General features: G+C 46.7%; 1 protein-coding gene across 1 annotated transcript; it reads left to right on the top strand.

The window, feature by feature from the left end:
• Window positions 1–34: 34 nt before the first annotated feature.
• On the top strand, window positions 35–24,085 carry LOC308282230 (reticulon-4 receptor-like 2; the record flags this gene model as incomplete). Its single annotated transcript, XM_080722575.1, is given in 7 exon segments — window positions 35–105; window positions 19,966–20,098; window positions 20,100–20,144; window positions 20,146–20,209; window positions 21,688–21,914; window positions 22,584–22,817; window positions 23,225–24,085. Coding segments are annotated over 7 exon segments (1,635 nt in total).
• Window positions 24,086–24,322: the final 237 nt, after the last annotated feature.

Below are 24,322 nucleotides of genomic sequence, written 5' to 3'. Positions count from 1 at the left end.
AGGAAGAGAGGCGGCGGAGGAGAGACGGAGGGAGATGGCGGGCATAGAGATGGAGGAGGGGGAGGGGGAGGAGGCCGGGCGAAGAAAGAGAGGAGGAGGGAGAGGGTGTGATAGCAATGTGCTCCTCAGCCCTGAAGAAGTCCCCTGGTTATTTAAGTCAAGAGATGGAGAGGGATTTAGAGGGTTGTTCTTGGTGAAACATGTGATCAAGTGCTGATTAAACGCATGTGATGATGAGCCAAGTGTGCTGTTGTCCCCATAGCTGGGAAAACCATTGAGGGACCATTGAGTTCAGGTCTTAACGATAAACCCTCCTTTTCCTCTCCATTTCCCCTCTATTTTACCATCTCTGTGTGTCAGCCCCCCCCCCCCTTCATCTTCATCTTCCCCTCCCCTCCCTTTCTCCCCTCACACACTTGGTTTTCTAATACCACCATCCTTAACCCCTCTTCAACTTTCACTCAGCCTATTATGTGACTGATTGGGGGGTGTGTGTGTTTGTGTGTGTGTGTGTGGGCGCGCGCGCGTGTGTTTGTGGTGGAGGTTCTGATGTGGAGAGGGAGGAGTCGACCTCAACGAGGGAGGGAGGGGGGCTCTGTAAAGAGATTTGGGGTCAGTGGTCTGCTTTGCTCTCTCCAAGTCATTGGACTAGGATCCTGAAGCCACATGTTCCCTGAACCCTAATAAAGGCTCTCTCGAACTGCTCTACGTGATCTGTGTGATTCTTCCGATTCTCTTTGCTTACTTTTGACAAATTGTACTATATATCATCGTTGTCGGGTGGAAACCTTGCATGTCCAAAAGCGTTCGTTTTGCATTTATCATTTTACATTTTTTTAAACTAGTGAAAACAGCCGATCTACAAGCACACAGCGCCTCGCACCGCAAGGCGTTGTGAGCTTGTAGATCGGCTGTTTTCACTACTTCTGTGCTGGTGAAGTAGGGCTTTACTTAAATTACTAAAAAACAACATTTGAAACTTGGAGATTTTCGAGGTTTCTGCCCGACAGTGACGATATAGTATCTATCTATCTATCTATCTATCTATCTATCTATCTATCTATCTATCCATCCATCCATCCATCCATCCATCCATCCATCCATCCATCTATCTATCTATCTATCTATAGAATAGTGACTCATTCCCTCTGCTACATTTCTTTCTGCATTAATAAAGCATTTTCTTTTATATGGAACTTTAAATTATTCAGTTCTGTTCCCTGCTTTTCTAGGACGGTCGTTAAATATTCAAAAAGCACTTCCACAATGTAATGTTACACTCTGTTATGCCCATTGTGGTTGGCTTCTTACAAGAAATGGTTAGGCGGTGAGACTACTTACTGTTGGGACATAATGTTATCACTGAGAACAGTTCCTTTTCAGGAATTATTGCTCATGTGTTATATTCTGAACACAGACCATTTATTGCGACCTTGGTCGCTATTTTGTATGAAAACTTGCAGCTCATCATGTCCGTCTGTCTGTTACACCTCATTCTCCATATATGACCAAGACACTTGCAAATTGTAGTCTGACATCATAGATGTCTGACGTCATAGACCACGAGACTGACACAATATGTCCAATCGTCCTTGTCCCTTTTATGCCCATATATGGAGATCCCTGATGTCATCAATATTTAAGCCCATATCTGGGAATGTGTCAATCTCATGTGGTCTATGACATCAGGCATGATGTCAGATGTCAGTCATCTCCATATTTGAGAAAATACAATTTGGCCACATTTTGTCCAACTTAAACAACCAGCCAGGTCTGTGAATGTTGTTGGTCAAAGTTGATCCCATGCCAAAGCGCCAGTGCTCACCCAGCACTGGCCAGCAGTCTGCCGTCACCCAGACGGATGCGTGCACGCGCCCATGTGCGCGACCTCACCCTCGCCTCTTACTAGTATGTATACGATATATAGTAAACTACCTTTTTTGAAAGGATAACCCTCAGATATCATCTCGTTTTCGAGGTGGTCCTTATGACTTCATAAGCATTACCATTCATTTGTCAGCATTTGTCCCCAACGGCACACACCATAGCATCATTGCATCAGTTATTGTCTCCACCAGGCCGAAGGCGGGGCCGGGACTATGTTTTACACGCTCCTGGGAGCACGTTTTTCTAGTTTCCTACTCTCAAAGGAAATACTTTGTCTCTATTGAAAATTGTGTGTCTGAACAGATGGCTATGACCTGTGGGGTTCCACAGGGGTCCATTCTTGGACCCCTCCTATCCAATCTGTATATGCTCCCCCTAGGACAAATAATAAGCAAAAATAAAGTAAGTTACCATAATTATGCAGATGACACACAAATCTACATATCTGTTGCATCAACTGACTATTCTTCCATTGATTCTCTCTGTCACTGCATTAAGGAAATCAATGACTGGATGCGTCAAAATTTTCTACAATTAAATCAAGATAAGACTGAGATCATTGTTTTCGGACCACAGAAGCAGAGACAGGGAGTAATTTCTTACCTTGAATCCCGGTCTCTTAAACCTAAGAGTCAAGTGAGAGATCTTGGTGTTGTCCTAGATTCAGATTTGAATTTTAACAGTCATATCAAATCTGTCATTTCATCTGCCTATTATCATCTAAAAAATATTGCACAGGTCAGGGGAATTATGTCCAAGCAAGATTTAGAGACACTTATACACGCTTTTGTTTCCAGTAGACTGGATTACTGTAACAGTCTGTTCACAGGACTCTCAAGCAAAGCCCTTAAACAACTTCAACTGATTCAGAATGCTGCTGCTAGAGTCCTGACAAATACTAGAAAATATGACCATGTTACACCAGTTTTAAAATCCTTACATTGGCTACCAGTCTCCCAGAGAATTGATTTTAAGATTCTGTTACTTGTCTATAAATGTCTCTGTGGCTCTGGGCCCAGCTATCTCCTGGACATGTTGAAGCCTTATGAACCCCCTAGCTAACACTTAGGTCATCTGGTGCTGGCCTGCTAATTGTTCAAACTGTAGGAACAAAATATGTCAAAGCAGCCTTTCACCATTATGCACCACACACTTGGAATAATATTCCTCTTTATATTAGACAATCCCCAACCATAGCTGTTTTTAAGTCCAATTTAAAAACATATTTATTTGATATTGCTTACTCTACCCTATGATTTATTAATTATATATTATTTTCTTGTTTTAAATGTATGTATGTATTGTATTTTTAAATTGCATTATTGTATGTATGTTTGCCAGACCCAGGGGGTCGGCCTACAAAAGGCTTTGTCGGTCTGTCGGTCTGTCGGTCGGTCGGTCGGTCCCTCTTTTCCTCAGTGTGCCTGTGTTTGCCTCTGACTGCTCATCTGCCCCTCCCTTCCCTTGCTCGGCTGATTGCCTTGAGTGCCGTCACCTGTACAGGACCAGCTGAGTTGAGTTGGCTGACGAGCTGCTGACACTATAAATTCCTCAGCCCATCTACAAGCTCAGAAACATTTCCAGCTGCTCAGCCTATACAATCCTGTGTGTTCATGTGTTAGTTCAGTGCCATACTAGTGAAAACAGCCGATCTACAAGCTCTTGCTATTAAGTGTTGAAAATGTTCCGCCCCAACTCTGTCAGAGTTCCCCTTAAATTTGTTAACAATACAGGCTCTCCTGATGAGCGCAACCTTTGTTTCGTCAATAGCCCTGTGCAGGCTCTAATGGCTTTCACATCCACTAAGGAATACTTCCTTAAGTTGCATGATTCAGATCTGGTAAACAAGCCTGTCACTAATGAATTTAAAAGAGTCCTTCAGACTACAGGGGGGGGGGACTGTGTCTCTGGCAGTGCTGAGGAAGGTGGTGGGTCAGTGTGTAGGGAGAAAGTATGCAGGAGCACAGGAAGATGTAGCCCTCTGCCTGTCTGACTACCACTTTCCTGTTTTAGTCCTCTGTCTGTCTGACTGTCACTGTCCTGTCTTAGCCGTCTGTCTGCCTGTCACTGTCCTGTCTTAGTCCTCTGCCTGTCTTACTGTCACTGTCCTGTCTTAGTCCTCTGCCTGTCTGACTGTCACTGTCCTGTTTTAGTCCTCTGTCTGTCTGACTGTCACTGTCCTGTCTCTGTCCTCTGTCTGTCTATCACCCCCCCCCCCCCCCCCCCCCCTTCCCCATGGATCAACACCTTATCGTGGTGGGGAGGTTTGCGTGCCTTAAGGATCCCACGAGCTATACCAGCTGGAGTCTTGCACTCCTGCCAGCGTCACGCTTGCCGGACAGGTCAAAGGAGAGAGGCCAGACTAAGATTGATCCACCCCCCCCCCTTCCTTGCATTCTGATTTTCATTGCGGGTCTGGCAGAACCAGGTGACCTGGTCTAGTTTTATTCTGTAAAGCACTTTGAATTGCGTTGTTGTACGAAAGGTGCTCTATAAATAAAGTTGCCTTGCCTTGCCTTGCCTTTCCCATATTCCTGCATTTATTTTACGTTTCTGCCTTTCGGGCAAACCTTCACCTGCCTCCAGCATGGAGTCCCACTGGAGTTCCTGCCTCTGTGTAGATCACTTTGTCTGCCTTCAAATGAGAGAGAGAGACAGCTTCACCTGCCAGGTATGGAAGCCCTTTTGATTTCAGTTTATAAATACAGTTTAACTAGACACCTACGAAATGATGCAAGTCCTCTCCCACTAAATATAGATTGTAGGAGTTTTGACGTCAGTCTGACACACATGCCAACAATACACACTACGTGTCATGTGCATAGGCTACCGACTACACACATGCACGCACGCATGCACACACTCACACACACATCTTTCATTGAAGCGCATTCACACATTTACACCATGACACTATTCTTGCCCACAGCCCTGTGATGTCATTTTGGGAATTGGGACCGTCTCCGCCACATGGTGTTATTATGGGATAGCTGTTGAGAAAGATGAATGACACCATGCATGCGGTGAAGAGGTAACGAAGGGGAAGAGAGGAGGAGAGAGAACATATTGAGGGAGAAACACACACACACGCACGCACGCACGCACGCACGCACACACACACACACACACACACACACACACACACACACACACACACACAAATAAAACCTTTCCATTACCAATTCAATTCCCCTTGCTCCCCTCCAGTCTGCTGCCTCAGTGGTTCATGGTCATTGCTTGTTTGGATCATAGACTGTTTGGATGGACAGTCACGCTCATGTGCTCAGCTCTCACAAAACGGAGAAGCTTTTAGCCATGTGTGTCGGTAACATCAAGTCATCAAACAACCCATCTTGCTGTGTTCTATTGGGTGTAAACAGTAACACTAACTCGTCACGTACATGGACAAACATCCAACTTTAGTGCAATGTTTCTCAACCCTTTTCTTTTTAAGGATAGTATATTATTGCATTTTCAGACAGCTAAGAGTAAGTCACAAAGCAGAGAATTGATGCTGTTCTGTTGTGTCACTCTGAAATCTTCTTTGATTTATCAACCCTGTGCTGTTAAACACAAACCTACACATACTATATAAACAAATGAACCCTATAGTGTCTGGGTATGTCATTGGCGTAGGCGGGAAAGTCCTGATCTGGCGAAGCCCGAACTGGCGAACAGGGGAAATGTCCCCTACCGTAGCGATCTGGCGAATCGTTTTATTGTCTTAAACATGGCTCTGTTTTAAGGCATTTTTCGTAGTTATTGAGTGCTTGCGCATTGGTCTCTTATTGTAAATGACGCCGCAGCTCCAGGCGGAGCCGCTCGATTGTCCACGACATTGCAAGCGGCGCGAAGGCCAGCGGACCTTGGTCCTGCTCTTCGCCCCCGAGCGCCGCAGGCGCGAGTGGCCGCGAAGAGCGGGCCAGGGTTACGAAGCCGTGGTGAATGCAATCGTTATATTTATGCCCAGGCCGTAAGGCCTGGGCAAGCGCACGATAAACGCCCTGTCCAGAAGGATTAAACGAAAAAGACGAAAAATATGCAGAAGGTTTTTTTTCCCCTTTTTCTTTCGCCAGATCGCTATGGTAGGGGACATTTCCCCTGTTCGCCAGTTCGGGCTTCGCCAAAAAGGTACGTGCCCGTCATAGGCAGTCTTGGACAAAGAACTCCAGCTGAGTAAAGGTATAGATACGCCTGGTCAAATTTTACTGCAAGTGAAAGTTGCTCTGAAAATCAAGTCTGAAAAAAAGAACGAAGAATATTACTAATATGTTGCTTTATTTCGTCTCTGTCGGGTGGAAACCTCATATGTCCAGCACTGTGACTTTTTTAGGATTCAAATAAAAAAATAGCAAAAGTATCAGATCTACAATTGTACTATTGTAATATATGCAAACACAATACGTGTAGGCCTATAGTGTAGAATGGGCTGTTCAATGTAATAATCAGTAATAATGATGGTGTAAATGTTGCACTTGAGGATTTGTAATCACATTTGGAACAGTTATGTGCACATATGTTGAGTGGGAGAGGATTGCTAAATATACTTTTCAATACGTTGATTTGAAAGTATTTATTATAAGAAATGTGCCATTACTGATTAGGATTCATCATCAAAAAAGGGGGTCCCACTCATTTTGTGTGTGCATGGCACGCACATGCACACACACACACGCACACACACGCACGCACGCACGCACGCACGCACGCACGCACACACGCACACACACACACACGCACACACACACACACACACACACACACACACACACACACACACACACACAACCTTGAACCCGACAGTTGGTGTGCGTCATATAGGCCTACTGTTCTGCTGCTCAATCACTGCCTCTATGAAAAGTCTCAGACTGACTGATGAGTGATGTACACAGTAAAATCCTGAGTGTCGGGTCCATTTGGTACCACGTGTACAGAGTTAAAATAACACTCAGGGGTTTTACATAAGATTGATATGTAACTCCTCCACATTCTGCTCAGACAAATGAGTGGGAGTGTTGAGTCTTCAGGATTTCAAAAAGATAAAGAACGCAGAGAGACAGAGAGAGAGAGAGAGAGAGAGAGAGAGAGAGAGAGAGAGAGAGAGAGAGAGAGAGAGAGAGATTGCATAGGAGAAAAGAGAATGCTTCATGAATACTTCCTAATTGGCGTGCAGCATGGAACAACGGTACAACATTCAGCATCACGTCAGCCACGCACAACGTCACGAACGTGTGTCGCCAGCATTGGCCAAGGCATCAGTGTGTGGCAGAGGTGTCATTTTATAGAACTTTGAGTGGCGAAAAAGTTATAAATTAAGCCCAATATAAAAAATGCTATTCGTTGTGAGCTTGTAGATTGTCTATTTTTGCTATTTTTTGAAGAGTACAACTAAAACACACAAAGAAAAGAATGTTTGCCTGTAATGACATGACATGCCCAAAATAGGGAGGCCAGTTTTTACTATGGTGAAAGAAATGCGAATGCCCCACTTTCCATGCCTGAAGGTGGAATTCAAGAGAATTGCCTTGTCCAAACTCTCCTGAAGTTGAATGCAGCATCTTATATTGAAATAATTGCCCTCTCTGTGTAGAAATTCATGCCATTGCATGTACCACATCTCTTGACTTGTGACTTGACTTGATTATGCTTAGTTCAGTGTATCACACTCCGAAAATAGCTGACGTCCAAGCAACGTGTTTGTGAGTTTGGAGGTCTGATATTTTTGAGTTTTCTACCAAAAGGCCCTTTTAGAAATGTCAGCCTCTCTAACATTCTGTGCACGTCCTTGCTCAGTTTCCTCCTCAACCCCATGATTGATCCCCATCTGTCTGTCTCTCAATCCTTCACTCCCTTAAGCTCCCGTATCTGCGCCACCCTTCCTGCTTTCTGTTTGCAACCTCTCCCACCGCCCAACCTCGTTTCCCTCTTTATTTTAGTGTACCACCGCTCGAATGCGTCATCATTGGCGGGTTAAAAATAATGATGAAAAGGAGCAGATGGATGGAGGGGAAAGAGACAAACAGACTTGGCTATTGAGGGGCAATGGGAGATGGAGGAAAGTAGCCTGAATTTAACCACTTAAACCCTGTACTTAGTTGATCGTATTGCCAAGGGCCCTAGTTTATCAGATCCCTAAAGGCTGTTCTAAATACCACCAAATGGTGAAAGTAAAAATAGCTAGAAATACAGGGAATTTCATGAGGACACGAACAACATGTAATTGTGCGTGTGAGAGTGTGCGCGTCTGCGGACATGTGTGTGTCATCCCAGAAATGAAGGAGTACATTTTCATTAGATACTTGGAAAGGAAAGCTGACTATTTCTCACACCTGAAGTGTTAATAACAATAAGCATGTGCAAGACACATGCTCTCTCTCTCTCTCACGCACATACGCACACACGCACGCACTCACACACGGAAAGCATATGTGAGAGATGCAACTCACACCCATACACACAGCTAATTTGAGTGCTGTGAAGAATATCACAGGATGAATTAACGCGAAATTAAAGGTGACGGAGAATTCTGACTGAAGATACTAGGATCGAAGAGAGAGAGATCGAGAGATTGAGAGAGAGTCTGTTTCTGTGTGAGAGAGAGAGAGAGAGAGAGAGTATTCTTTCTCTTTATTTCCCTTGAGGTACAGGCTGTCACCACACGTCACAGGCACAGTACAGCTCCTCCAAGATGAGAGACTGGTAGGAATAATTTCGAGAGAAGAGAGTCTGAGCGATCGGAGAGCGTGCTCTCTGTGTGGAGGGAACACTTATTGATTTCATACAGTATATGGGTCAGTGTTATATACAAAGCATTCTGGCTGAGTACAAAAATATGAATAGTTGGTCAATGAAAGCAGAGCAAAGCTGCACAGCATCTTCAGTACAATAATATATTTTTATATATATTTTTTTCTTTTTCAATATGAAATTATGACCACGTCAGCTTTAAGGTGGATCTAAAATAAAGAAATACAAATACAAATAAATGTTTCAAAACGTGTTGAATATACAGATGTGAAACAAAGATTAGTGTAGGTGCTTCTGTGGCCTACTGGCAGTGTGCAAAATACATTTTGATCTGATCATTTATTAATTAATGTAAAGTCCTCATAAGACACATTTGCTTGAAATGGAAATTAAATGTATTGCTGAAATGATGATTTCTGCAGACATAAGACTTTTGTGTCATCATCGCACACACATATTAATACAGTATAAGAAATGGACAGTTGCAAAACACAGTAACCTCCTCAGTGTTGATTTATCAATTTCTAAATCTGAGAGCATGCAAATGTAACCAAAGGGTCCATTTGGTTACATTTGTACACTCTCAGATTTTGATGGACGCCCATACACCCCCTTCTCTCTATAAGTGAGTGTTTGTGTTAAGCAGAGTGTGTTTCAGTGCTTGGGGAGGGTGTGGACACTGGACAGACTCCAGCAGTACATGGTGAAGCGGAAGCGGTGATGCTAAAAGACAGGAACCAATGGAAAGTCCTGGCGAGAAGACAAGGGCTGGAAATGAGAACAGAGCGGAGATAGAGAAGAGGGCTGATGAGTAATAAGAGATAGAAGGATGGAGCACTTACTGTATTATGTAGGCTTTTGTAATGGAACGGAACTCAAAGATGGATTTCTCTTGTGAATGCTGTGTGTGAATGCACTTGGGAGCAATCCAGACAATCCTACATTAAAATGCAAATGGACTAATGGGAGGGCGGGCCGGCCCGGAAGGCAGGTCACGGCCACGGCCACGTCACTCTGACTTAGACATGACCTTAAACAAACCCAAGACGACCATATATAGGCAGAGCCAAGTCACTCTGACCAGGGACGGGCTGGGCCCCTGATTTAGCCCGGGAAAAATAGTTGGAGAGGCCCTCATTGCGCGCTATAGAGAGAGATCTCTCTCTATAGCGCTGCTGCTACTCAAAGATTTGCCATTTCAGATCATGACAAGTGACAAGCCAGTGGGCCAATTACATGAGTTATATTTCGTCGTTGTCGGGTGGAAACCTTGTATGTCCAAAACCGTTTGTTTTGTATTTATCATTTTAAAAATGATTTAAACTAGTGAAAACAGCCGATCTACAAGCACACAACGCCTCGCACCGCGAGGCGTTGTGTGCTTGTAGATCTGCTGTTTTCACTACTTTTGTGCAAACAGTTTAATTTTTTACTTTTGTGCAAACAGTTAATTTTTTTCCTAATGGCCGGCCTGGACCGGCCGGGAATGAACCGGCCGTTCGGGAGTTGTCCCGCTTTTCCCAATGGCCAGCACGTCCCTGACTCTGACTCCGATAGGCCTATAACCGGATACGGTTGTTCAGAACCACCGATCCGACCAATGTGCCCGTTAAGGCTGGGCAATATATCGAAAATGTATCGATATCGAGGTATCTACATGCGAGGTATACATATCGACCAAGACGGTGAGGTATTGGTGTATGGGTCAAATTAATTAACACAGACACACTATGCATGCACGTAGCACATGCACAAAAGCAGTCCATCTGTAATCACTAACCATGTGTGGTTATTTCAATAAAACCATTGTTGGAAAATGGGAATAAATAAGGCATTTAATTTCTTTATTCTGTCTGTACTGTGCAGCATGCATGCATGGATGCTATTCATTGCTGTATCTGGGTTAGGCAGGCAGTGGACCTTAAGCAGAAAAACATACAAAACTATATAATGCAATTGTTTTTTACTAATATCGTGATTAATATCAATATCGAGGTATTCAACAACGTTATCGAATATCGAAGGTGTTCCTAATTATCGCCCAGCCTTAATGTCCATATATGGGCATGCCAATATATGACATAATACTGATCACACCCGGGATCTCCAAACATGGGCATAAAAGGGACAAGGACTGACATATAAACTATACAGACACCTCAAAGCACAAAGGGGACACAGACAGACGGGTGCAACGGGTACTCTGACAAAGCCCCAACACTAAGACCCAGACATATTGGTTGGATCGGCAGCGCAATGTCATCACACAAGGGGTAAACTTTGTTCGCTGAACTGAACTATAATCTCCTGGTGGGGGGGTACCCATATGATTAACTTAATGTGCAACGTTGTTTTCTCACTCAACAGTAAACAAACCAACATAAAAGTTGAAGTGTATAGAGGGTATCTACACATTTCTAAAGTGACAATTTAAGGACCTTTTAATACTTCTAAAACCAGTAAGACTCCCTAATCGGGAGATAAGCGACCGTTGGTCGCTTATCTCCACAAATATCACAACCTCCACCTCTCACGTCATACGGGTAGCCATAGTTACACCTGGAATGTTGAATCTCCATATATGGAGATAACCTACGCATCACACAAAGTCTGACCTCACCAGCCCATACTTGGGCATGGACGACTTATATCTCCATATACGGAGATGGCCATATATGGAGATACGATGACATCACAGAGTCCACAGCTGATGATGTGGCGTGATGTCATACAATACACAAACAAGCCCTATATAAAGGGGCAATTCTCACCAGGGAAGAGAGCATTGCCTGGAATGTTGAATCTCCATATATGGAGATAACCTACGCATCACACAAAGTCTGACCTCACCAGCCCATACTTGGGCATGGACGACTTATATCTCCATATACGGAGATGGCCATATATGGAGATACGATACAATAAACAAACAAGCCCTATATACTGATGCGATACGATGACATCACAGAGTCCACAGCTGATGATGTGGCGTGATGTCATACAATAAACAAACAAGCCCTATATACTGATGCGGAGATATGAGCAGGGCAAAGGTGTGACGTGTGACGTGTGACCGACCGACGGACGGCCGGTGGAGGTTTTCATAGTAAACTGCTCCCTGACGGTCGCAATGATAACTTAAACATCGGCCAAATTGTCAAATATTAGAGGCAGAAATTGTGAAAATAGCCGATCTACATGCTCACAACAACGCCTCGCAACGCACAATAGAACCGTGTTATACAAAATGTAATGCCTCAACTCTCAGTGCTCGTCAGGGTGGGGGGGTCCCCAGTTAAAATATGATTATTTTGGGGGTCGAGACCTGAAAAGGTTGGGAACCACTGCTTTAGAAGTACCCTCGCTTTCCTGGACCCCTGCATGCTGACTGGAGGAACAATGCTGTCGTCACAGTGTCAAATAAATGAATAAATAAAACACTCACACACTCACACAGGAAAGCCTCAGCCGTGTCTATGTGCTGATGACCGTACTTCATCATTCATAAAGCATTCCTATCACTTTGTGATTACATCATACATCACCCCTTCCCCCAACACACACACGCACGCACGCACGCACACACACACACACACACACACACACACACACACACACACACACACACACACACACACACACACACACACACACACACACACACACATACACACACTGTGAGCGTGACTGTCCCTGCTGGCCAATGGATACTGAGGCTGGTGAGGAGGAGTGACAAACAAGAGACAGATCCCTGACTTACTCATTTGTTCATTGTGTCACCGCCTGTGTGTAGAACGGTAGGTTCCGTACGGAACCATTGTTTACTTAGATATGGAAGGATGACCTCCCACTTGGGTAATGACGCCCCCTGGCGATCATTCAGAGAAACTACTTCAGCTCCCGTACTAACGTAGGTAGGAAGGGCCTGTCACTCAAACCGGAGTGACCCGCCTCCAGGCTATATAAGCCCCCGGAGGCGGAAGTAACATCCTCTTAATACCACTCTCTGCCACATTCAGTGAAACAGAGGGGCATTACGTGGGAGGTCATCCTTCCATATCTAAGTAAACAATGGTTCCGTACGGAACCTACCGTTTACTGTCAATATTCCAGGATGACCTCCCACTTGGGATTCTTAAACTCCCCTCTAAGCCACAACCTACTCTCATACCCCCACACACCCCTCATACGGGTGAGCACAGCCCAAACGGGCGTGACACATCACCCAGAAGGTCCCAGGCCCACCGGACCTGGGTGTGAAGGCATGAGAAAATAAGGAGAGACCCTGACAGACCGAAGTCCGCCTCATTCAACTAAATGAAAAGGACAAGTCCGCCTTATAAGTAAGACACACTATATAAGGAAAACACAGGGTCCCCCCCAAAATACCCCAGGTGGCTACATGCCCACCTGTGGGAGGGGAAGATCCGACTCCTCTATGACGTAGAGGAGGCAACTGCACCCAGAACCGAATGCGCTAGCGAAGAGGATTCGATATCCAGGTGATAGTAGGCTGCAAAGGTAGAAGGCGAAGACCAATTCGCCGAAACACAAATCTCCTGAACGGAGACTCCCTTTGCCAGTGCCCACGAAGTAGCCACACCTCTAGTGCTATGGGCTTTAAGTGCCGCCGGCACTTCCACACCCGCACTAGAGTAAGCCAGCCTAATAGCATCCACAATCCACCTCGAAAGAGTGGGTCTAGACACCGGCTTTCTGACAAGAACATTGCCCATTTCCACGAAGAGCTGAGAAGAAGCTCTAGAACCAGCAGTCCTGTCACAGTAGGCCTTCAATGCCCTGACAGGACAAAGGCAATTCAGCCGTTCATCCTCCACCGAGACAAACGGAGGAGGATGAAAAGCCAGAAGAACAACAGGCTCCTTAGGAACCACCATGTTCTTAGGAACAAACTTAAGATGAGGCTTGAGCAACACCTTGAGATCATTGTTCATAAACTGCATGCACTCCGCAGACACCGAGAGAGCTTGCAGGTCACCAACTCTTTTAGCCGTGGCCAAAGCCAGCAAAAGAGCCGTCTTGAAACTCAAAAGTTTCAAAGGCATCCCTACAAGCGGCTCAAAGGGAGCCCGACATAGGCCCCCTAGAACCACCTGCAGATCCCAAACTGGGAACAAAGACCTAGTCACCGGCCTCAAACGTTCAACTCCTTGCATGAACTTGATGACCTCCGGGACTTTAGAAGGTGCCTTGCCCGCCACCCCCAGGTGACAGGCATTAATAGCCGCCAAATACCCCCTAAGGGTAGAAAATGCAAGACCACTTCTCAAGCGGTCCTGCATAAATTCCAGAATTTCCTGGGCTGACGCCACATGGGCCACCACCGGTGGAACACGCGACTCACACCAGTCCTCAAAGGCATTCCACCTTCCATCATAAGACGCCCTCGTAGAAGGCGCCTTAGCACTCTGAATGGTAGCAACCACTTCAGAAGAAAAACCAGCCGCCAGCAGGTTTAACCTTTCACGTGCCAAACCCACAGGTCTAGGACCTGCAGGTCTTGGTGGAAGATCTCCCCCCTGGCCTGACTCAACAGATCCCTGCACTGAGGCAGCTGCCAACCCGGTTCGCAAAGGAGAGGGGCGATCGCCGACCTCCACGTGCCCTTGTAGGGAGCCACCAGGAGCATCTCCAGACCGAACCTCCTGACTCTCTCCAGAGTGGGTCGGATTAAGTCGAAGGGGGGAAACGCGTACAGTAGACCTCTCGGCCACGTGTGCGCTAAGGCGTCCAACCCCAAGGGAGGACTGCCCTTCACCGCGAAGAACAACGGACACTTTGTATTCTCCGCTGACGCAAACAGGTCCGCCACTGGCTGACCGAACTTGCGAAAAATCTGGTTCGCCACCCTGGGGTGGAGAGACCAATCCTCGTAGCGAGAACCTCCCCTGGACAGGAGATCTGCTCCGCTGTTGAGGAGACCTGGGACGTGTAAGGCCCTGATCGACTTGAGGCGCGACAAGCACCAAACCGTCAATTCTCGAGCCAGACGGTCCAGTGGCAACGACGACAGGCCCCCCTGTTTGTTGACATAAAACATGGCCGTCGTATTGTCTGTCCTGACCAGGACGTGACAATGCAAAATCCAAGGCTCGAAATGCTTGAGCGCCAGGAGTATAGCCATCAACTCCAAATAGTTGATGTGACGACTCCTCATCTCCAGAGGCCAAAGCCCCTGCGCTGTGCGCCCCTCGAAAGTGGCTCCCCACCCACTGAGACTGGCGTCTGTCGTGATCGACTTGTGGGAAACCACCTCGCCAATCGAGACTCCGCTGGTGAGGAACCCCTCCACCAGCCAAGGAGACAGGGCGATCGCGCAGGAAGGGGAAACCGTAACCTTCTTGTACTTCAAGGAGGGCGGGATCCCGAGGGATAACATCCATCGTTGAAAAGGTCTCATATGAAACCTGCCCAAACGCAACAGATGTACTGCGGAAGCCATCATTCCCGTCAGTACCATGCAACTCCTGTAAGTGACCACCTGGCCCACTTGAAAGGAGTCGAGACATTCCCGAAACCTGTCCACCCTCTCCTCTGAGAGACGGGCCGACATGTCGGACGAGTCCAGAAGGACCCCAATGAATGTAAGACGACGTGCTGGAGTCAGCATGCTCTTGCCGTGGTTGACTATGAAACCTAAGGCCTTCAGGTGAGCCAAAACCACTTGTGTGTGACGCGCCACTTATGTAACTTCCATGAGGATTGTAGCGCTTTAGTGAATCCAACATCTCCGTTGCAGAAAACCAACGTCCTCTGCCATCGCTCCACCCGCTCCACCCGCTTGACTGGCGGGTGGAGGGGCAGTTGAAGTGCTGGCGCCGCAGGGGCCTTACCTTTCACTGTAAAGACAGGGCGAGAGCCATCCTCCTCCGCCATGTCCTCCTCCTTCTCGTCCTCAGAGTATCCTGAGTACGAACCCTAGCTCTGACTGGAGCTCAGGTCCGATTCGCGCCTGAAGGATCGGACTGCTTTGCTAAAGTTCACGTCGAAGGGGACGTCCCCGACGGTCACATCACAACGCTACTCTTTAGGCACCGCGCCCGTAGGAGAAATGGTCACCGGAGGGATATTGTTAGACTTCTTAGTCACCTTCCTCGCGGTAACTCCGCCAGACCCGCCAGCTCCAGTGACAGTGGAGCTAGCTGCGGTCGGCTGCACGGCAGGCGGTGTCTCACGTCGCTTGGCGCCATCTTGACCAAGGCGCGCTGCTGAACAAGCGGTGCCCCGGACGGCAGCGCCGCACCTTGACTATCGGTGCGGGCCGCCTGGGGCGGACAGCCTGGGCTGTAGGATCCAGAGCGTTAAGCCCTCCTGGTGGAGCGCAGGCTCCGAGGCCTGCCCTAGCCAGGTGGAACCGATGTACCATAGCGAAGCAGTGTAGTTAACGTTAACAAGGAAGCTGTCGAGCAACGAGCTAACGGCTAATGCTAGGCCAAACTTGGTTCAGGCAGAAACATACATTCCCTCGGCAGAAAGGCAAGAGGGACCATAGCGAAACACGTAGCTAACGTTAACAAGGAAGCTGTCGAGCAACGAGCTAACGGCTAATGCTAGGCCACGCTTGGTTCAGGCAGAGGCCTTAACAAGCTAACAGCAGAACAAACATACATTCCCTCGGCAGAAAGCAAGAGGGTTCATAGCGAAGCAGTGTAGCTAACGTTAACAAAGGAAGCTGACGAGCTAACAAGCTAACGGCTAAAGCTAGGCCACGCTTGATTCGGGCAGGGCCTGAACAAGCGGTAAGCAGTGTAGCTAACGTTAACAAAGAGCAGACGAGCTAACAAGCTAACGGCTAATGCTATGCCACGCTTGGTTCGGGCAGAGGCCTGAACAAGCAGTAACAATCCTTTGTTATAGAAGGAAATAACCGTCGTTTTAGGACGGGACAAGAATAAGTATTCTTAAGTACGGGTTAATTCAACACTCGCCGGTGGGCGACTCCAATGCCACCGCTTTAGGCTAATGCGCGAAGAATAATAATACAAAGGCTGAGTTTCAACTTATCTGAATGTGATATCGCAGAGAGTGAAAAGAGGATGTTACTTCCGCCTCCGGGGGCTTATATAGCCTGGAGGCGGGTCACTCCGGTTTGAGTGACAGGCCCTTCCTACCTACGTTAGTACGGGAGCTGAAGTAGTTTCTCTGAATGATCGCCAGGGGGCGTCATTACCCAAGTGGGAGGTCATCCTGGAATATTGACAGTAAACCAGTAGTCCCCAAACACTGGGTCGGGACCCATTTGTGGGTGGCGGACATATTTTTATGGGTCACGCGTAAATATCCCATTCTTTCCTTCAATTTCTTTTTAATTATAAAAAAAAAAAAAAACATAGGCCTATGAAAAAAGTAAGAAACTTTTAAGGACTAGCCTAGTGAATATACTGTAACAGATCATCAAGCTCACAACGTGTTGCGATACGACACATTGTGAGATAGCAGATTGGCTATTTTCACTAGTTTGGGTCCCGGGGAGACATCAAATGCCCCTTTCAGGGCTTGAGCTAAAAGGTTTGGGAACCACTGGTGTAGGCTGGGTATGAATACAGGTGTTGATGTACTCACTGTGAGTGTGTACTGTATATGACTGACTGCATACACCGGTATGTACATGTGTGTGCAATGCATATACTGTAGTATGTGCATGAGTGAGTGTGTATTCATGTGAGTGCGCATGCATACAGCCCTTTGCATCTTTTCTTGTTGAAGTCAGTTTCATGCTACAATAACACATTTTCAACACAAAAAAGGGACCTGTCGATCCATCAATCCTTCGCACTGGCACTGGATGCCTGTGGTACGGCCCTAACTGGTGGTCAAACCTTCTAAGCTGTGACCCCCCATGCAAAATAATCATATTTGAACTGGGGACCCCCACGCCCTGACAAGCACTTGGATTGCGAGTTGTTTTGAACTTGGATCTGCTATTTTCAAAATGTTTCCCTCTTTCTTATATGATTTGACAATTTGGCCAATGTTTCACCAGATACCCATCCATTCCTGCATATATGGAGACCCCTGGTACCCATATATGGAGATCCATGTATATGGAGATATGCTATGAGACCCCAAACATGCTTACTAAGTTATGTGAAAGTCCTATGACATTTATGACATCTGACATCATACATACACTCCCTTTCATGCCCATACATGGAGATCCCTGTCTGTAGAACCAGCCACACAGAGAGCGGCAAACCCATTCTGTTAGAGTGGTTCCCCTGACATCACAGTGATGTCAGAGCAACACGATCATCAGTGTATTTTGGATTCATGTCAATTTGTGTTTTCAGATATTTAACCATCATTACCTAAGAAACTTGACCTTTTACTCTGTACTTAGTCTGCTTTTCCCCCTCTACACCAAACCTCTTTGCCGAAAATAGCCGATCTACAAGCTCACAACGCCTCGCAGCGCGAGGCGTTGTGAGCTTGTAGATCTGCTATTTTTGGCTACAGTTCTCAGAATATGGACACTAAGGGTTCAAGTTGTTAATTTAAGGATTGGAAGATTTGGAGGACCCCCTGTAGTAACTCTGAGGACCCGCTAGGGGTCCCGGACCCCCTGTTGAAGACCCCTGCAGTAAAGCATACACGCAACAGCCTGTCTGTTGGTCTTTGTATGTGGTTCCCTCTGCTAGATGTGCCCCATAGCTATGCTCACACTCTCTTGCTTTCTAGTCAGCTTTTGAGTACAGTCTGTCTTCCACTTCACTGCTTTGTGGGTTGTTGGATTCCAAACCTGTGTGCCGAGGCCCACTATTGGAGATTTCACAGTATTTCTTTCCTTAAAACCTATAGGGGGGAAAAAATGTTTTCATTGTGACACCAATAAATAGGAACTAAAAGTATACTAGGTTATTTCCATTGATCGAAGATTGATCGTATTTATTGATCGATCATTAAAATAAACATGTTCTGAAACTGCACACGGCCCATCCATCTGACAACTTGAAACAGCAGCCGACAATTATACTTGTGGGGTGTTTTTCCTTTTCACTGTCACCAAATATTTGGGAACAAATCGGTCTCTGCTCTATCGACAACTTGTTGTGATTAGGCACTAATAATACAATTAATTTATATTGAATTGAATAGATTATATAGGTTCCAGAGATCTTTCAAGTTATCAAACATATTTGTTGAAAGCCCAGTCTTTCCAGTAATCCACGTGTTACTGAGGGTGATTTATCCCAGTCTTGTTCATGTATAATTAATTCGGTCTCGATTTGTGTTACCAGCTGTTGGTGAATCCATTTTCTGATGATTTCATTTAGTGACTTTCTCTTTTGGCAATAAAGCTCACCTTGTGTGTTATGTGTTGTGTCTGACTCATCGGGGTTCCCCACAAACAACAAAAAAGATGATTAAAGAAATTCAGCCAATCATACCCTCCCACCTTCCCTCTGTGAGTCTTATTATTCCTCATCTCTATAGCTGTGTGGCGTGTCCGGAAACAGACCATAGCTGTTTCTCAAAGCGAGCATCCGTTCCTCCACAAGGCTCAGTCATCACCATCACCGGTGCACCCCCTCCCATTCTGTTTCTCCTTACATTGGCTACATCACTGTTTCTCAATGTCAGGTCTGGGGACCACCAGGGGTCCAAATGGACCCCTATGGACCTGTAACTCTGAGAGTGTTCAAATGGATTTAGGGTTCCACTTGTACATTCTCAGTCAGAGTTAAATAAACACTGCAGGATGTTTCAGTGTACATTGGGGTCCCAGAGGGGGTCTGTGGCCTTAGGCATATCAAACTGGGGGTCCTTGAAAAAAAGAAAAGAAAAAAAGGCTTAACAATCACTGACACACGTCATACAGCATACATCCCTCCACCCCTCCTTTAGCTGGTATCTACGTCGAAATAAGGACCCCTCCTCTCAGCGTTCCATGCATGGTGACAGGGGCGACACAAGAGGGGTAAAAGTGGGACTGAGTTACTAGGGCCCAAGGTGGAGGGTGCCTGGAATTATTTTAAGCTTTAACTATTGAAGAATAGCAGATATACAAGCTCACGTGTGAGTTTGTAGATCTGCTATTTTTCAAAAATAGCAGATCTGAGATCTGAGTTTGTATTTCTGCTATTTTTCAATAGTTAATAGTACCCAGAGCCCAGAATTTGGTGCGACACCCCTGCATGGTGATGCGTCTTTACGCGCTCTCCAAGAGCGCCCCCTCCCTCCCTCCCTGCCTCCCTGCCTGCCTGTGCCTGCCTGCCTCCCTCCCTCCCTGCGTCCCATGTGGATGGATGGCCCCGCCTCTTTCCGCTCCTCGCCACCCTCGCTCAATCTTGACCCAGGTCGGTGACGTAGGAGATTCCACGGTGCCCACTGCCGTGGGCGCTACAGCGGCTTTCTCCGGTATATATGGGACACGAGGTGCCATCAAACGGCACTCTCTCAGTCGCTCCGACTCGGGAACCAGAGCATCAGCGGAGATAGCAGGCATTAACTTCGCCCATATCAGGCTAACTCGCTTTGGACTTTGGTTTGGACATGGAATCATCATCCTCGACTACTCGGAGCCGACGATGCTCGCTCATTCGCAACTGCAAAAGTAAGTTTCCTCTCGCCCGCTTCTCTTCTCTTCTGATCCTGTTGCATTATCCATTGGAAGTCGCCTCTTGTTTAAATGCAGAAGAAACTTGAAGTTGTTGGATGGAAACCTGAATGTTTTTAGAAAGTATCTTAATCTAGACTTTGATGAATAATGGCTTAGCTTACTACAAGTAGCTGAAGATTTGTTATGTGGATGGAAGGATTTGACAAGTATTATTAGGCTATATTTATTGATCCCCGCACAAGTCTATATCACTTAAGTTGTAATGTTAAAAATGTATGAAAACTTGGACTTTAATTAACTGCAACTGTAAAAACATGGAATACTTGATTGTTACAGTTAATTGATTGATTGAAGACTTTATTAGAAGTTTGCATAGGAAAAGGTACAGTTTCATGACGGTACAGTTCACTGGTACAAGGTCTACTAAAAGGAGATCCATGAACAGACTAAGCTTATTTCCACAGGAAACCATTTAAGTATCTCATATAACATTGAATGACAGACGAATAGAACACAGTAGCCTACTATGCAGTAGATATGTAAAGAAAAAAAATGATAGAACAAAAAAAGAAAACAGTAAGTCTAAACAAACAGTAAGTAGGCTATATACAAAGAAGGGGCAGGGGAGGGTAGGGTTGGGCTAGGTTAGTTTTTTTTACCAGTTGCGAACGGCTGCTGCCTGTAAGTGGTTTTTCAGGGCAAATTAAATGAACTCAACATTGAGAGATATGATTGCCATCATGCGCAACGCTTTGCGCAGATTTAGGGAGGACTCTCTCCACACAACTTTCTCAATAAGCTTATAGACATAATACATAGGCTACCCATTATTATACTTATCACAAAACGTGGCTAAAGCGTAATCAGGCTATATGCATAAATCCGCAACCATAAAGCTACCTAACAAGGCGTAACACATCATGCAATTATTCATTTTAAGCCTAATTTATGACGAGTGGTAATGTATTGATCTAACACAACCGTATTCTGTTTAAACATGAAATCTACTTTGCACTGTAAATTGCGAGTGGCAAACGTCATCATGACTTTATATAGCCATTTCAGCACCAAGGACAGCAGCGATTGGTCGTTTACTGCAGGGGTTCTGAAAGTGGGGTCCGGGGACCCCCAGGGGTCCTTGAAAGGGTTTCAGGGGGCCCACAGTGAGATTAGTTAATTTACAATCAATATCAGTGTATAACATTTTAAACCTATTGGCTATTTGGAAGTAGCAAATCTGCAAATTCACAACCGCAATGTACCATGTTGTGAGCTTGCAGACCAGCTATTTTCAAAGAAATCTCGAAAAAAATATGAAGACATTTTCTCAAATTCTCTATGTGGGTTCCCTGGCACAACATAGTTCATCAGATGGAGGTAAAATACTAATTATTGGGGGGTCCTTGACATGAAGAAGTTTGAGAACCATGGTTTACTGGCTCCTCCACTTATCAACCTCCATTGTCTTTCAGGTGGTCTCTCCCTATGGCTAGTGGTGTGGCTCGTCTTCGGTAAGCCCAGTCCGGCTCAGGCGTGCCCGCAGCTTTGCGTGTGCTACCCGTCGCCGATGACTGTGAGCTGCCAGGCGCAGAACTTTACCATAGTTCCAGCAGGAGTGCCCTACGATTCACAGCGCGTGTTTCTCCAGAACAACCGGATTAAGGAGCTTAGAGTCGGTTCTTTTGGCTTCGGAACTCAGGTAAGCACAAGGCTGGACAATGAAGACCATAGCAATACTGCCCTACAAAGCCAGAGTGCAGTAACGACGAACATGGGTTTAAAAGTGTTTCAACTGGTCAACTGGTCAGATAAAGATATCGATGTTGTCGGGTGGAAACCTCCTATGTCCAAGACCATTCGTTGTGTATTTATCATTTCAAAAATGAATTGAGCTAGTGAAAACAGCAGATCTACAAGCACTGTGTGCTTGTAGATCGGCTGTTTTCACTACTTTTGTGCGACAGTCTTGTATGGTGAAGCAGGGCTTTACTTGGTGAAAAAAAGTACAAATTTGAAACTAGGAGATACGAGGTTTCTGCCCGACAGTGACGATATATAAGTGATATTACACTGATTGGATATATGTTCTTGAGGTAAATGTTTATCCCCCAATATCATGAAGGCTAATTTGACCTTTGGGGTACACAAATAAGTTGGTGCGTCCACAAACGTTACTGCACTCTGGCTAGGGCAGAATGGACATCATGTAGGCTATTATATGGGTTTGAATTTGAGCTCCTTTCTGATGTGCTGAGCACAAATGAACCGTATACACAAGATCATATGCTATTTCCCCCATTTTGACTGTGCAACATTTCTATCATCATCAGCCCAATCATAATGTATTATTTACCACTGTTTCTACCAGGTTCTCTGGCTATTCTCCAACAACCTCACGTGGATTGAGGCAGGGGCCTTCAGTGAGCTGCGAGACTTGGAGGAGTTGGACCTCGGGGACAACCCTCACCTTCACAGGCTGGAGGGCGGAGCCTTCCGTGGCCTAGAGAAACTCCAGAGCCTCCATATGCATCGCTGCCGCATCACTGCACTGCCCCACGACATCTTCCACAAACTCTACAGCCTGCAGTTCCTCTACCTGCAGGTAGGGGGCACTAATGAGAGATGCACCAATACTTGTAGATATCACCAAGAGGCATCCAGCCAGACACACACACACACACACACACACACACACACACACACACAACACACACACACACACACACACACACACACACACACACACACACAGTAGGTGTCATCAAACAATTATATTTCATATCATCTATCTCAGTGGTTCTCAACCTGTGGGTCGGGACCCAAAGGGGGGGGGGGGGCAAATTGTCAAATAATAGAGGCAGAAATTGTGAAAATAGCCAATATACATGCTCACAACGCTGCGAGGCGTTGTGAGCATGTAGATCTGCTATTTTCACAATAGAAGCGTGTTATACGTAATGTAACTCTATCTCATCACAGTTCTCATCTCACACTGCTTTCCCCTTTCAGGAGAACCACCTCCACTTCCTGCAGGACGACATCTTCTCTGACCTCATCAACCTGAGCCAGCTCTTCCTGCACGGCAACCGCATCCGCACGCTGTCCGAGAACGTGTTCCGCGGCCTGGTGAACCTGGACCGCCTCCTCCTGCACGACAACCGCGTCCGGCAGGTCAACCGCCGTGCCTTCCGCGACCTGGGCCGCCTCACCATGCTCTTCCTGTTCAACAACTCCCTGGCGGAGCTGCCCAGCCAGGCCCTGAGGGACACGCAGGGCATCCAGTTCCTGCGCCTCAACGCCAACCCCTGGTCCTGCGGCTGCGAGGCCCGCGCCATGTGGGAGTGGTTCCGCGAGGCCCGCGTCTCCTCCTCCGAGGTGATCTGCGCCTCCCCTTCCCCCCGGCGCGGCCAGGACCTGCGCTTCCTCCGCGAGATGGACTTCGCTCCCTGCCCGCTGCCGGACCCCGCCTCCATCGCCGGCTCCACCACGACCACCTTCAGCACCAAGACGCGCTGGTGGTTCTCCAAGAACAAGCCCCAGTCGTCCACCAAGGGCGTCCTCGAGAAGTCGTCGGAGACGGTGAAGGCGGGCGTGCACGGGAAGGGCCCCTCCACCTCCACCTCTGTGGTCAAGTATGAGCTGGGAGAGGAGGAGCTGGCGCTGCCCAAGCTCGACGCGGAAGAATACTGGGCCAACTACGGTAACGAAGACTCAGGTATCTCCGTGACGTGCTTCGAGCTCGAGTGCCCTCCTGACTTCGACCTTACTCCTTCCTCCTCCTCTCCCCCACCTCATTCTCACTCTTTCCTCTCACCTCTCGCACTCTCTGTCTTCAGCGTTTCCCTCAGTCTCCACCTGCTATTTGGCTGAATCAGACTCTTGGCACAATACCCATTTCCTCCCAGCCTGTTGCAAAGGCAGCGAGGTTCCCTGTTTTAGACACTTGACTCCCCCTTTGCCCACTCTGCTGAGCTGCTTTATCTAAACTGATACTCAGGGCGCAGCGAGGGAGATAGGGGGGGAATGGATAGATTCTGCATCTACCATTCACAGGGCTTAACCCTTTTTCAGGGTTTCAAAGTGTTCTTCAGCCAAGACTATCTACTT

The sequence above is a fragment of the Nannobrachium achirus genome, assembly GCF_963921795.1.
Source record: "Nannobrachium achirus genome assembly, chromosome: 3".
Lineage (NCBI taxonomy): Eukaryota > Metazoa > Chordata > Actinopteri > Myctophiformes > Myctophidae > Nannobrachium > Nannobrachium achirus.
Note: the sequence above shows the minus strand (reverse complement) of the source record. Positions and strands in the feature narration are given on the sequence as shown.